The following is a 15,289-nucleotide window of genomic DNA, read 5'->3' as shown; positions in this document are numbered from 1 at the left end:
GTTTATATTGCAGTATCGAACAATGGAAGATTCAGAAAAGAGGTTCGTGTTGAAGATTTTGGAACAATATTTACCCATATATTGGAATATTGGATCTACTACTGCATGCGTCAATTGAAACTTGAAATAGTGACTAGATTCTAATGAAATCCAATTATACTGTTGAAAAATTGTAAATGAAAACAGTAACAAAGTTCAAATGACAATCATACGGTTGAAAAATTCTAAAAGAAATCCAATTATTCTGGCAATAACCTAGAAATTAATAGTCTAGCAGCTACCTACCTGCACTATACACACTATCACTTGAAATTGATAGCAACTAATCACCAGATAAAAGTTTCTCGAGTTTTGCATTGGCAGAAGCAGAGAAGAACCTCATACAGATTGGAGGTTTCACGTTCACAAGTGAAAGGATAGCAGCTGGAACACCCCACAAAGAGTCACCACAAATGAGTCCAGATGCGACTGCTGGCGCAAAGTCATCGGCCTGTTGTTTGTTCTTCCTTTGCCACAGATAAAGAATCAAGCTCCCCGCACACATGTCAATGGCGAAGTAAGAACCTAGATAGAATGGGATGGCCATGCACATTGGGATTGGAATAAACCTGTACAACTTGTACTTGGTCTCATAACGCTTTAGAAGCTCAGTGATCAAATTAATGGCAATGGAAGCTGCAAAAAAGGACCCTGCAAGTTTCACACAGTGTTTTGGAAGCGAACCAACGCCTTCAACTCCAAGAAGAGCCATTCCACGGTACATTAGGGCATACGGTGCAGGGTATGGACCGTCTGGATCACCTAGTGGGTAAGCTTTGTAGAAGAACCAGAATACCAAAGGAGACAGGACACAACCCATGGCCGTGCCAAGTACTTGGCTGAAGAACATAGAGCGAGGAGACGACAGCGTAAGAAATCCGGTCTTGAAGTCTTGCATAAGATCAGAAGCTGTAGAGACAACACTCATCATGACACCACAAGCAGCAAGCCCAGCAACAACACCACCTTTCGGAGCGCCAACCCAAGCACTGAAGATTATGATGGCGAATTTTCCATAGTTGGAGGCGAGGGACCAATCAGTGAGGCCAGCACCATAGGCATTACAGAATGCCAAAACTGGAGCAATCATATAAGCAGTCAAGATATGGTACCATTTCAATTGTCGGAAAATGTATATTGGTACGAAGATGATGGCTACAATGGCAAGACCAACATAACAAACGAAAGCAAGCCAGTTTGGAATTTGGTCTTTCTCGAAATACTCATTTCTTCGCTCCTCGTCATAGTTTTCACTCAAAACTTCTGTTCCAGCTTCAGTACTTGCAGTTGAAGGGTTTACCAATGGTGGGGATGATGACTCTAAATTCTTGTCTTCTTTTGTTTTGGGTGAGCAACATAAGCTGTAGGAGGTCATAATGAGCATGTAAGCTACATGGTATAAACCATCCCCGAGCATCATGGCTATAGCAATGAAAACCCTGTATCCTTGGATACCGTGGAGACTGGTCGCTGGGATATCAGCACTGTACCATGTACCTTTATTTTTCTCAATCAAAGGCCACATGATTCCCCATGAAATTATTGATCCAACAAGCAAAGAGATATTCACGATGTAAGGGCAAATCATTCCTACACCAACGTATGTCGATGAGAAGTCAAAGTAAAACCTGCAGTACGTAAATTAAATAGTTACATCTGTGCCTAATTAATTAAGTTTTGTCTGGATCATATGGGTGTGCACTTACCTCTGTGCTTTAGCTTGGAGACCAAATGTTGGGAAGCTAACAAATCCGCAGCCATCAGCGGCTGTGTAAAACCATTGGAAACAGGCCCACAGGAAGCTACCGCAGAAGGTTTTGAACAAGACAGCAACTTGTTTCCTACAATGTTTGAACAAAAGTTCCTGTTCAAGTTGATCACCTTAAGTAACACTAAATATTGAATGTGTAATCTGTACTTACTTTGCTAACTTGGCTCCTTTGGGAGTGTGAAAACTGTTAATGAGGTATGCAGTTGCGGTTCCACTTGGGTAGGTTAACTTGTACTTCATGATCATCACCTTTCTCAAGGGCATAATGGAAAACAAGCCAAGGAAGCTGACAGCGAAAAGAAATCCCATCATCCAGCCAACATGAGGGTTCTTTATGTTCAATGGGGTGTTGGCGCCATCTCCCTGAGCAGCTATAACTCCACTCATGCCCAGTACATAACTTGCAGTTCCACCTATACTCACATCAATCTAAGTAAGAAACTGACGACGTACGTTATCAGATATATATTGCAGATATATGTAAACATATACAAGAACTTTACAAACAACTTCTGATTTACTTAATGATAATCCCATTGATATATATGATATATGTATATATACATCGTTTTATGCAACACCACGCAAACCAAAACAGTAAATTAAACTATGTACATATGGTTCCAATTTCATTTGCTTGTAGCTAGCCTCCTGCAAATCTTGTTAGTATTACGGAATCATACATATGTATATCAGTATATCAACTAGAGAGATGGCAAAAGTACATATCGGGTGGGTCAAATTTGCTAACCCTAATTTGGAAACCCTAGCTAGCTACATCTTCTCAGATCTGAATCAGTACTATATCATACTGGTAAATTGGTAAACGAATTGGAAATACAGATTGTTTTGTAATTGAAAACATACTGCTAAAGGCGATCCCGGATGAGGCGACGACACATGTTTGGATGACACAATTTTCTTGACGAGTGAAAGGCTGCTTCAAAAGGCCAATCTTGGTGAGTATAGCGGTGTAAAATTTGAGCACGGCGAAACCCAACAAGCCGGCGGCGACGTTGAGCGATGGTATGACACCAGTGGTGAGGTTAAGTTTGCAAACAATGAAGTTGAAGACGATGCTGAGAATAAAGCTAGTGACCATGGCCCTCACAGTGATTTGCTTCGTCCACGGCGGCACCGCCTGGTTCCGGAAGGCCGCTTCCACCAATACCTTGTTATGTTGTGGTTTTTGATCATCATCCTGATCAAAATCATCGCTCTTCTTTCTCTCCATAGCTAGGTTTTTAGGTTATGGACTCTGAGAGAGAAATGGAGGAATTCAAGTATATATGACTGTGGGAGATGTTATGGCTGTGTAGGGTTAATTGAATTAATTTGAATGGACGAGAGGGTTTCAAGCGTAGCAGTTGCGAGCTGTCGTGAACAAGATATACGTCTTCTAGATCTGATAGTGAGAAGAAGTCTGACCTTTTACGTATGTGTTATATAAGGAAGATGGAATTTAATGAGAATGAAGTTGACAGAGTCTGGACTCTTTGTTCAGGATTCTAGCTAATTCCACGGCTTCTCGACGAGAAATTTTTCAGTGCTACAGCTAGCAATCGATCGGTTAATTTACAGTGTTAATTTGTTGATTAACTTTAGTCTTTCAAAGTGACCTCTGATCTTTTTAATATGTTCACAACTGTGGTGAATATATATGGTAGAAATGTTCGGGATTTTATTGTTGATTTATTTACTGATTAATTGTTATGGTGAAATTATGAAACGATATATACTTGCTAACAACATCTCCGCTCCTGATATATTACCTAAAATAAATGAAAATTCCATTTTGGGTGGACTAATGATCAATTTAGCAATTAAGTGGGATTATGATCTAGCTATGAGGTAATTAAGATTAGGAAGAATTTAAGGAATAATATCACCCACTTCTGCCAGCTTAGCACCATTAAGATGAGGAATTGATGAAATTAATTAATAATTTGCCGTGTGAAAAGTTTATAACAAACATAGAGAGAAACTGCATATATGAAATAAAACAGATCTAGGGTTAGGGATTCCAAGGATGGTTAGAATAGGTACGGAAACACTGCCGAGGCCGAGATTGGCCCCCCGGGAGAGGGAGAAATCGGACGAGGGTGAAGCGAAACTGTACGTTTGTACTTACGAGTACCATTTTGTTTATGTCAAAGAATTCAATCGATACCGTGTCCACGCCATCAAATTGAGCGAACTGTTCTCTTTTGACCTTACCCCGATTCCCATGTTTTCTTCTCAATCCGATTCCAAGCTAAAACAAGTTTCTTCTCAATCCAATTCCGACCTACAACAAGTTGCTGTTCTAGAGGGAAAAGCCGTTCCCATCAATATGGGTATTGGTGTCTTTGGCTCTCGAATCATTCTGGCCGGCGGCTGCTATAAAGTCCCCCTGCACGAACCTATGTTTTGGAGACTGATCAAAGTGTGGAACCCAACCCCAGGTTCATCAGCTGCAGATGTATTCCAGGATTGCCAGGAGGACAGAAATTTCGTCCCTGGCTGGGGGAGATCGACGGTAAGCTATATGCTCTCTCTGGTCGTGAACACGGCCAGGAAGGTCCGGCTTTCCAAGTATTTGACCCCAAAACAAGAACATGGGCTTCTCTCCTAAGTCTTCCAACTGGAGACGACCTTTCCTGGCAAGCCATTCGTCCATCCAATGTTGCTGTTGTGCGCACCAAGATCTTTGTCACACTTCCCACAAAGGAGGACACAGAAGGCCAGCTACTCTGCTTTGACGTGGCTGACCCCAAGGCAACATGGTCTGATCGTGAAGCCCGCATTCGGGACGATATGGGTGTTTTCCCAGAAATTTTCAACAAGGTTTTAGTCGTGGACTCGCAGGAGGAGGATGAGAAGCTAATCTTTAGCTTTGATTATGAAAACATACTAGTCTCCCGCATGGTGCTGTCCGCTCAGGGTGAAACTGATTGTATTGAACTAGTAGCTGAGATAAGTCTGTCTGGTGAACTTGAAGGATTTAAATGAACCGCATACAGCTGTGTCCATCTTGGAGGTCAAAAAGTATGCTTTGCATTCTTCTGGGTGACAACTCTTCTTGTGCTCACTTTCAATTATTCCTATTCAAAATCTACAGCTAGTCCTCCTCTTCCTAGAAGTGCTTCAGAAATTTTAACTTGTGAATCAATTTGTGGATCATTCTCTGTCCAAACCCTGGGTCTTCGCCAGTTCGAATACAACACTAGTCAGCTTGAGGATATATGTGTGCTCAACATGGGTGGTTGCTTTGTGTTCTAACTCCATCACTCTCTGTAAGCCTACAAGTAATGACATGCTCTGCTGGTGAATGAGAAGGACAAGTTGCTCTGCACCACCGAGGCATGCTTTTGCAATATATTAATGTCATGTTTCCCTCTGATTACTTATGTTTCAGAATCATCTTATGTAATGTAATGCAACTACTACGTACCTTCTCAAAAAAAAAAAAAAAAAAAAAAAACTAGCATGTATGAATTCAATTAAGAATGAGTTGGCGAAATCTTCTGCATAAACTTCAAACAGATGAACAGGTAAATAGGAGTAGCACGAAAAGAAATTATTGCAGAAAAATGGAATTATTGAAGAAATTCAATATATAAATAGGCGTTGCCGTACTCCGGCTCCAAGTTAAGGAAAGAAACGAGGACGTTTTCAGTCTTCTTCTGCATGCATGGCATGCGGTGGGGAAATGGTCTTGTGTTTTTTGTTTTTTATTTATTTTTTTTTATTAAATAGTGGACCCCACGGCCCGATAAGGCCCACGCGACCTGATTCCGTCTAGCCCAACCCGTCTCCGCCTAGCCCACAAGAATTATTTTTCTGTCCAGTTTTTTATTTCTTTTTCATTTTAAATGGTCGACCCCATAGCCCAATAAGGCCCACGCCACGTAGAGCGCCTATCGGCGCCTTATTTCCGCCTGGCCCGCATATTTTTTTCTTTCCTTTTTTACCCCCAGGATTGCTTCACTGTTCCAACTTCCAAACCCATCACCGCCCCTCCCCCACCCTCTTATATCCAGTCAACCAAAACCTGTCCTAAGTCTCAAAACCGAGAACAAAATCAAGACTTAGTTAAAGAATCTGTGTTCTGTTGAGATTGAGATTGAGATTCGATTAGTTTGAGATTTGTGTTCTGTTGGTTAAAGAATCTGGGCTCCTGGAATCACGGAGGAAGAGAGGAGGTGGTAAGTGATGCTTCTATTTTACTATCATTTGGCTTAGTTGAACTAAATTGTAAGCCAACTCTTACTTTTTCTACTGCATAGTTTGGTTGGAGTGATAGCAATTTGGGTTTTACTTGCAAGTCGATTTTTTTTTTTTTTTTTTGCTTTGTTTTGTTCAACTGATATCAATTTGGGTTGGTTGAAGTAGAAAGTAAGGTGCTTTGTTGTTTTGATGAGTGCATTGTTTGGTTGTAAGTGATACAATTTGGCTTAGTTGGACTGGAAAGCAAGGAACTATTAGGTAAAATTAATGGACTGAGATACATGCATGATGTTATGTGCAGGTCAATAACATTGTCAACAAGCCCGGCACAGCTTCCCGAGCATCAACCACAACATTTGGGGTCAAACAATCCGATATCGCTGAGAGAGGACAAAATGCAAAGCAAGGGAGGCTCCATCAATCCCAAAGCTGCATTGAAGCTTGATCACTTGCAGAGGCTAGCTTTATGGACTGGTGGGGAGACTTCTATTCCCTCTTTGGGGGCCTTCTTTGGGCACAAGTTGGCTTCTACTCAAGAGGGTCTGGATGTGCCCGCTGACCTTTCTATGGTTTCTTGCCAGAGGTATGTTGTATTATGGAACACATGAATTTTATCTGAGAGAAAGACTTGCAAAATTGAACTCGGTTGCTGTTAGAGTGACTGACTGAATAGGTATTTTGGGGGTTGTTTGGAGAGCATTTTACTAAAGGTTTTGTTAGCTCGGTTTAGTTTCTGTTTAGTTGGTTGTATGGCAAAAAGGCACCATTTTAGTTACAACAATTTGAGAGGAGTGGTTTTTGGGATTTGATTATCTACATTGACTGTGACTTGGTGACTTATCTCTTCTTAAGTTCTACATATATTGAGCTTATTACATATTAAAAGGTAAAATTTTTGTTTAAAATTGATTTGGAACTTTTCTGCAAGGAAATTGACTCGCATTGCAAGTCACAAAAGAACTTAAATATTTGAATTTCTATGGAAATAGAATTTGGTAGTTATTCACTTATTCCAAAGTTTTATGGAAATACAAGCATCTTGAATTCAGTGTCTACGGGCATATATAAACTAAATGATATATATGGAAGCTTCAGATCAGAAGATGGGGAGGGAGCGCATAGGCTCTGGACTCTTCTAGATAACTGTTGTCCTAGTTGCATCTACTTTGATACTGTCAGCTGCTGACAGAGTTCTTACTAAAATTCATGGGCATTTTTCGGTCACTTCATGTTCTGGCTTTTCTTTCACATTTGATGTGGTGTTCATATATTTGGATTTTGGACTAATTGATGTGGTATTTGAGGCTTCTATTGAGTTAAGTCATGTTATACTTATTTTTCGGATTCTGTTGATTCAGTTCTGTTAGCTCAAAGATGTATAAAGCCATCATGGGATATCAAAGTGTTCTTGAAGCAGATGTATTAGTCAGATGCATGATCACGTGCAGTTTATACTTTTTTCTCGGATTCAGTAACTGAATGATCTTCAATTCTTTTCTAAAGCACACAACAGTGATCAGCATTGTACTGTTTTGCAGATGTGAAACAGTTCTGCAGCCTGGCTTCAACTGTACTATTCGAATTGAAAAAAATAGGGCAAAGGCACGACGAAGAAGTAAGAAGCCCGCTAATTTCACTTTCACCCAGAACAATGTAGTGTATACATGTCACTTCTGTTCTGAAAGGAATGTGAAGAGAGGGACTTCACGTGGACATGTGAAAGCGATATGCCCCTCAAAGATAAAAAAAGCTTCAGATTTGAAACCTGCTAAATACATTTCTCAGAAGTTTGCCACCCCAAAGAAGACCAATGCAGATGAGGTTAAGGTTAGTAAATTGAAAACCAGAACTCCAACTCCGGATGAAGAGATTCCTACTGTGGATAAGATCGTCACTTCAACAACAATAGATGAAGATATTCCTACTGTGGACAGTCCTACAACTCCCATGGTGAAACCTGTGGTTACTTTGTTGGACTCGAAGAGGAAGAAGAGAAACAGATCAGTATCAAAGAAACGACCTGAACCCGAAACCAGTCCTGCCCCAGCAGATGCAGAGAACTCCACCAGCACGACAAACAAACGGAGGAGAAAATCATGGACTAGTTTGAAGGAACTCGCTGAAAGAAATGAGCAGAAGAAAAACATCAGTGATCTGTCAATCCCTTTCTTTTTGTAAATGGGATGATACCTTAGTGTGCCTTCAAATATGGAATTTTGAGAGACAACATTCCTTAATTCTTGGTTATTCGGCTTTGATTATCATTTTATGTGATTTTATTGTAGTCAAATCCTTAATGCCTTGAAGGCCCGATCATATAGAGCTTGCTCAAGTCTGAATTTGACCAAACAAGTAAGAGCAGTTGTGTATTTCAGTCAAAACTAGAAGTAGGGACGCGCCCAGCCGGGGTGAAAGAAACAAAAGCGCGAGTAGAGGTGACTGAGATTTATTATATAGCATAAATACTCTTACAACAATAGAAAAGAGTACAATTTTGACTCCTATAAAAGGAAGAATACATTTAATTTCAAACACCCCCAAGGAAAAGGTATACTGTACTTTGAAGTATATGTATCTCAATTCTTGACTAATGAAAGTATATGTATCTCAATTCTTGACTAATGAAAGTATATGTATCTCAATTCTTGACTAAAAATTAGTTTTAAGTAAAAGTATCTCAGTTGACTAAAGATGTGACCTACAGATCCTTGCACTTTGAATGCTTCCATAGCGATCGTTTTGCTACCTTCGTTTTAGTACTCAATCTGGGATCTTCCTTTGCATATTCAACAAGCAGCACCGCACAAAACACCTGAACTTTGGCCATGTCAACAATGCTGTCACATTCCGGCAACAGATGATGAATTCTAGTTAAGAAAAGAAGGCATACTAAGAGTACAAAGACTTGAGTAGATATTCAAAAAGTAACCTTACCCCTATGATGAAAGTCTTCCCAATAAGATTCCACTGCAAATAATAGCACCAAACCACTTGTTCGACACAAACCTATAACCAAGACAAGAAAGAATGTTAAGCCAGCTTATAGTATTCAAAACTAAACAAGTCAATAATTCTCCTCGATAATATTTTCATTTTCAAAGACAGAAGAACAGCCACATGATACACCATCAAAAACCATAACAAGTAAACCACACACCTATCCGCCTATTAAATTAGCAAATTAAACAGATACACAGTTACAATACATACTTTCTATTGCAATCAATCCGGGATGAAAGGTCAACTGTCCATATTTGCCAAGCTAATTGTCCAGATGCAGCCGCCAAAAGTGCATAATATGGCCAGCCTGTTCCATGGTAGACAGTTTAGATGTGGGAGCAGAAAGAAAAAGGAAAATTAGGCTGAGACTCCAATAAATAGTGTGTAAAAAATAGATCTATATATATGTGATATATAAGAGAAAATGAAATGAAAAGACGGGAAAACCAATTTCGGCATTATATCCACTGAGGGCAAGACTACAGATGCACAGGATTCCAAACCCAGCAATCCACTCCTTTGTTGAATCACCAAACCTCAAAGCGGTAGATTTGACACCAACCTTCAGATCGTCTTCTTTATCCTGAAAGCATTAAAATAAACATCTATATTAGACTGCATTGGAAAAGTTAAGTTACTCCTACATATTCCATATCTAAGTACAAGAAAAATTATGTTTATCTTCATAGGTATCTCCGTATTCTGGAATTGACCAAAGGTTATAGACATTTTGTTTTCCTTTTTTGATTGGACACTAAGATAGTAACATAATCTACAGAAGAAACACTATCAAGAAGCGGGGGGAAGAAAACAATACTGCATTTATATTCATTACATTTCTGGTACCTGATGTGCATATATTGTATCATACACAAGTGTCCAAAATACTCCAGATATGTACAATGGAAGTACTATGGCTGGATCAATGCTTCCTTTAACTGCAGCCCATCCTAACAAAGCTCCCCAGTTAAAGGTCAAACCTAGGTATGCTTGAGGCTGCAGAAAGTATCGTACCATTTATCAATCTCTTGGTTAATTGTCATGAAACTGCAGTTCAATGTTTACTTCAGGTTAAATTATAAAACCAGATGTTTACTTACCCAGAATGTGAACCTCTTCATGAGGGGATAGGAGAAAACTAGCAACAAAGACGAAGCCCCCAAAACACGGCTGTCAATATCAAGACAATATCCCACTATTCATATGTTCGAAACTGGTGACTTATCCAGATTCAAAGAATAAAAGTGAAAATCAGGAGCCCAAGGCATTGTTGTGGAGGAAATTTAGTCACAACATGATTTCAGAGTTTTCATTCTCAACACAATTAACAAATGCTGCTAAGAGTAAGACAACACAACAAGGCAGCTGAAAAGGGTACCAACCTATAATTATTCAGTTGAAGTAGAATTCCAAGACCCAAAAGCAATTGAAATCCGAGAAAACACAACCCTTCAAAAGGTGTCACGAGACCACTTGCAACTGGCCGCAACTTTGTACGTTCAACCTGAATTGCAGCTCTTTGATCAGAGAAAATTACGTACAAGAACATGTCTAGAGAAGCAAAAAGTTTTCAACTTTTAAACTCGACAATTTTTCTCATCTTCAGTTTCCATATCAGTCGTTTGATTTAGCATCCCCCAGGCATTAAGCATTTCAAATTGAATAAAAAAGAACACCTTAGCAACTATCAATTGATCCCATTGCCATTCAAAAATCTAATATCCTCATATGCACACCACCAAGTCTACACAGAAAATCGACAATGTACTCAGCACCAGTCACCAAACTCAAATGAAAGTGCACGGCCAACGAGTATTACCATAGTGTCAATATCGCGATCGAGGAGATCATTCACGGTACATCCGGCACCCCTTAGAAGCAAAGCCCCACATCCAAACAATGTCAACATCTTAATATCCGGAAGATAACCCGGGCTTGCTGCCAATGTTATTGACCTGCACAAACCATCATGCATGTATCTCACTCCATGAATTTTAACTAGTAAAGTTACTAACTTTCCAGTCCAACTAAACCAAATTGTATCACTTAGAACCAAAACAATGCACTCATCAGTTGAACAAAACAATGGGCAGTAAAAATCAAAATGGCCTCTACTTTACACTTCAACCAACCCAAATTGCTATCAGTTTTGAACAAAACAACGCAGTAAAAAATGAAAAGTTGCTTCCTTTTTAAGTTAAACTAAACCCTAAACCCTAAACCCTAAACTAAACCAAATAGAAGCATAGCTTACCACATACAAGGCCAAGCAAGCAACCAGGTGCCAATGGGCTTGTCGAGACGAGCGAGCTTCGCATAAGGGCGGGCCTGCCTGGGCAAATACACATCGATCCAAGATGCTTCAGGTTTCGGGTCATCCCCGACCCGATGATTCTCGTCCTTGTTCGATGAAGACGAGCCCGATAAGTGCGCTACGAACCTGAGATCAGAATCCAGATAACTGGGAATCCAACGGTGCTTGTGATCGAATGGGATCAAAGGGGTATTAGGGTAATTCGGTTTGGCGGTTGGCTGATAGGTAGAGACGGCGGAGAGATGGGAGCGAGGGAGCGAAGGCTTCGGGAGCCGACGCGATGCCCGAGACAACACCCGAAACGGCGTCATTTCGAGACTGAGAGAGGACCTAAAGCTTTTTCAAAATTTACCGACTACATTGCGGCGGTGTGGCGCGACTTGTTATATGGGTTGGGCCTGGATTGAAGTCCAGGATGTCTTATTATTGGGCCTCTCGATCTTCTTAAACCTAGAATAATTCTTTGAACCTAATCTAGAGAAGACTAGGTCGTCTGCTGTTTTGCTACTGGGGCGGTGATAGCGGCGTCAGTCTTCACTCTTTTCAGTTAAAGTGGTGAAGAATTCAGATACGGGCTTTGCTCTCTATTTGTTTGTTACGAGAGTCACGACGTATATCTTCGTCTTCATGTATAGATTATCAAGATTAAAAGAAATAATATAGAAATATAGTGGTTAAACATATAAATTGTTATAAAAGGTTAAGATTGCGTCGTGTAAATACACGTCGTGTATACAAGAATTTTTCAGTTTGTTACAACTCATTTTCTTTGTTATATTTTACAGTATTTAATTGGAAAATACCGTAAAATCTGAGATAAAAAAATAAGTTTAAAGTAATTATGTACTTGAAAACATAACCAGAAGAATTAATTAGAAGATTCAGATATGAGCTAGCTGTAGAATCAAATCAGAAAAATAAGGATGGCCAGCCATAAATAAAGGAATCTCAAGTATCTCGGGGATTCCGCTGCTGACCTGCTATATGGTTACAACGTATCTCCTCGGGACTTTCTCCGTTTATCACCGCAAAGTAGCAAACTCGTGCTTATATATATACACGCATTAAGCCATTAGAGTTTCCCACTCATACTTTGGAACTCCCCCAACCAAACCAAGCTAGCTCCCTAGTTTACTCTCAGCTTTTCTCATCTTCTCATCACACGGTGACTAGCAGCGATGACGTCGTCTCTCCTCTCTGATCTGATGAACCTCAACCTCTCGGAATCCGGCGAGAAGATCATCGCCGAATACATATGGTACGTCTTACCTCCATCGATCGTCGCTTAGTACTTTTCAATACAATTTACAATTTGTTGATCTTACATTTTGTGTGTTTATGTTTCCAGGGTCGGTGGTTCTGGTTTGGACGTGAGAAGCAAAGCAAGGGTACGTACACTTTCGTTTTAGTGCATCATGCACCCAAGTATAAGCATCCTCGCTCATTCTGGTTGTTGTTGCATGTTGTGATTTTCAGACTCTGCCTGGGCCTGTGTCAGACCCATCAAAGCTACCCAAGTGGAACTACGACGGTTCGAGCACAAAACAAGCTCCAGGGAAGGACAGTGAAGTTGTGTTGTAGTACGTATTTTACTCTGGATTATGAATTTCATTATTTAGTCCTTCTCTTTTTTATCTGTTCCTCTGAACCGATTTTAACCTTTTACTGCCTACTGGATCAGTCCCCAGGCTATTTTCAAGGACCCGTTCAGAAGAGGGAACAATATCCTGGTAAGTGCATCATGTTAATTCCAGTTGGTACGTATCATATAGGAAACCGTTCAGAGGTAATATTGGTATTTTGTGGTGAAAATAGGTGATATGCGATTGCTATACACCAGCTGGAGAGCCGATCCCTACCAATAGAAGGGCTGCTGCTGCCAAGATATTCAATAACCCTGCTGTTGCCGCCGAAGAGCCTTGGTATATATCCTCCATTTTACCCTAAATACTTTTTTACTACATGATTATAATGTTTTCAAAACGTTATTACTCTGTTCTTCCCTCATGATCAGCATAATATAGGATGTGATATGAAGCTGATGAGCTTTTGTTTTGATGGGTTGGTGTAGCATAGTTTGTGTGTGAGGTGGATCTAAATTCAGATGAAGTCATAAAATTTGTTCTTTTACATGTCTTGAACGATAAGGGTCCATTTTTATGTATTGATGTTTACAAAGCATTGTCTTTGTCAATATTTTCTGAGAAGTTTTAAATTTTAATTTTCGGATAAAATTTTGGAGATTGAACTTTTGTTGTATTAGGTATGGAATTGAGCAAGAGTACACTTTTCTTCAGAAGGATATAAACTGGCCCCTCGGATGGCCCGTTGGTGGCTTCCCTGCTCCACAGGTGCTCCGCTGCTCCAGAATGAATCGATCTCGTTTTCTTAATTTTGTGTTTGGGAAGCCATTAATGAGATGATGCAAAGAGAACTAATATATGGCTCGGTTCAAGAAACTAGTATACATGATAGAGCGTTGTCGTTGTTGTTGTTGTAGGGGCCATACTACTGTAGTGCTGGAGCAGACAAGGCCTTTGGGCGTGATATAGTCGATGCTCACTACAAGGCATGCATCTATGCTGGAATCAATATCAGTGGCATCAATGCTGAGGTTATGCCAGGCCAGTGGGAATTTCAAGTTGGTCCTTGTGTCGGTATTACTGCCGGTGATCAAATATGGGCTGCTCGATACATCCTTGAGGTATCACAGAAATTTTTAGTTTGGATACACAGAGTTTGGTCTGTGTGAATTAATCATCGTGTTGATCATCTTTATTTGTTTATCAAACAGAGAATCACAGAAATGGCAGGAGTTGTTCTTTCCTTGGATCCTAAACCAGTCAAGGTTTATTCACATACCACATGGAATATTACATGTTTCTTGTTCTTGTTCTACTAGTACGTTTGTTTACATGTTTTTTCTTGTTAATTCAGGGTGAGTGGAATGGAGCTGGTGCTCACTGTAACTACAGGTAGCTCCTTAATTATCAAAAATTTATATTTGACAGCAATATTTTTGCTAATAATGCTTTGGGCTAGAAACAAAGTGTCATGGTTGTCGATCATTGAATGTTTTAACTTGTAAATTTCAGTACCAAGTCGATGAGAAATGACGGTGGGTATGAGATAATCAAGAAGGCAATCGAAAAACTGAAACTGCGGCACAAGGAGCACATTGCTGCTTATGGAGAAGGCAACGAGAGGAGACTGACCGGTCGATGTGAGACTGCTGACATTCACACTTTCTCCTGGGTATGTTGAACAATCTTAGCTAATTATATCTTAGCGTCTAAGTGTCGAAGATATATAGTATATTGCTGAACATTCACACAAGGAGCACATTGTTGCTGACATTCAGTGACAAACTTTTGTTAACGAAATCACAGGGAGTAGCAAACAGGGGAGCCTCCGTTCGTGTTGGTCGTGATACTGAGAAAGAAGGCAAAGGTAGGAATGTGTTTGTATTTTGACATGATATCTGGTATGATATATAGTATGAATTCTGATCATCATGGCATATGTCAAATTGCAGGGTATTTTGAGGACAGAAGACCAGCATCAAACATGGATCCCTATCTTGTGACATCTATGATTGCGGAGACCACCATTCTTGGCTAGTAGAGAAGAGCATGTTAATCCAATGCAGTTGGGAAATTAAGGATCTGTGATCTGATTGTTCCTTCTTTTTAGCATCGTTTGATTGGTAGTCATTTAAACAATTGTGCAATTTTTCATTTGCCTAGTTAACTAGTAGTTTGATGTTTGTCCACAAGTCTGTAATAAAGGAAATTAGTTGGAGTTTAGTAGGATCATGGTTGTTTCATTATTAATCATTGTTTAGGGTACAAGAGTACATGGAGCGATGCAAAAACATTGAAATAGAACAAGGACAAATAACAAGATGCACAAACGCATCTAACATAAAAGAATAATAAAACATTGAAATAATCAAA

General features: G+C 39.9%; 4 protein-coding genes across 4 annotated transcripts; 2 read left to right on the top strand and 2 right to left on the bottom strand.

Annotated features, from left to right (window-relative positions):
* Positions 1-322: 322 nt before the first annotated feature.
* Positions 323-3,044, bottom strand: LOC101292306 (probable metal-nicotianamine transporter YSL7-like). Its single transcript, XM_004298567.1, has 5 exons — positions 2,678-3,044; positions 1,962-2,223; positions 1,746-1,880; positions 1,359-1,667; positions 323-1,319 (listed from the first exon to the last, which is right to left on the bottom strand). The coding sequence occupies exons 1-5, from the start codon at positions 3,042-3,044 to the stop codon at positions 323-325; spliced, it is 2,070 nt and encodes a 689-aa protein (XP_004298615.1).
* Positions 3,045-5,889: 2,845 nt separating this feature from the next.
* LOC101294257 lies at positions 5,890-8,265 on the top strand. The gene is made up of 3 exons (XM_004297702.1): positions 5,890-5,997; positions 6,321-6,602; positions 7,558-8,265. Exons 2-3 carry the CDS (start codon positions 6,415-6,417, stop codon positions 8,195-8,197), a joined length of 828 nt encoding a protein of 275 aa, XP_004297750.1. The 5' UTR covers positions 5,890-5,997; positions 6,321-6,414; the 3' UTR covers positions 8,198-8,265.
* A 246-nt stretch (positions 8,266-8,511) lies between these two features.
* LOC101292017 (4-hydroxybenzoate polyprenyltransferase, mitochondrial-like) lies at positions 8,512-11,644 on the bottom strand. The gene is made up of 10 exons (XM_004298566.1): positions 11,274-11,644; positions 10,839-10,974; positions 10,402-10,523; positions 10,120-10,189; positions 9,866-10,015; positions 9,467-9,602; positions 9,230-9,326; positions 8,954-9,025; positions 8,653-8,831; positions 8,512-8,621 (listed from the first exon to the last, which is right to left on the bottom strand). Exons 1-8 carry the CDS (start codon positions 11,642-11,644, stop codon positions 8,956-8,958), a joined length of 1,152 nt encoding a protein of 383 aa, XP_004298614.1. The 3' UTR covers positions 8,512-8,621; positions 8,653-8,831; positions 8,954-8,955.
* An 867-nt stretch (positions 11,645-12,511) lies between these two features.
* LOC101293387 (glutamine synthetase nodule isozyme-like) lies at positions 12,512-14,954 on the top strand. Its single transcript, XM_004297699.1, has 12 exons — positions 12,512-12,591; positions 12,682-12,721; positions 12,810-12,913; positions 13,015-13,063; positions 13,149-13,255; positions 13,597-13,684; positions 13,834-14,037; positions 14,128-14,181; positions 14,271-14,308; positions 14,429-14,588; positions 14,723-14,783; positions 14,869-14,954. Exons 1-12 carry the CDS (start codon positions 12,512-12,514, stop codon positions 14,952-14,954), a joined length of 1,071 nt encoding a protein of 356 aa, XP_004297747.1.
* Positions 14,955-15,289: the final 335 nt, after the last annotated feature.

This window comes from Fragaria vesca, linkage group LG4 (assembly GCF_000184155.1).
Source record: "Fragaria vesca subsp. vesca linkage group LG4, FraVesHawaii_1.0, whole genome shotgun sequence".
Taxonomy (NCBI): domain Eukaryota; kingdom Viridiplantae; phylum Streptophyta; class Magnoliopsida; order Rosales; family Rosaceae; genus Fragaria; species Fragaria vesca.
This window is presented reverse-complemented; position numbering and strand designations above follow the sequence as displayed.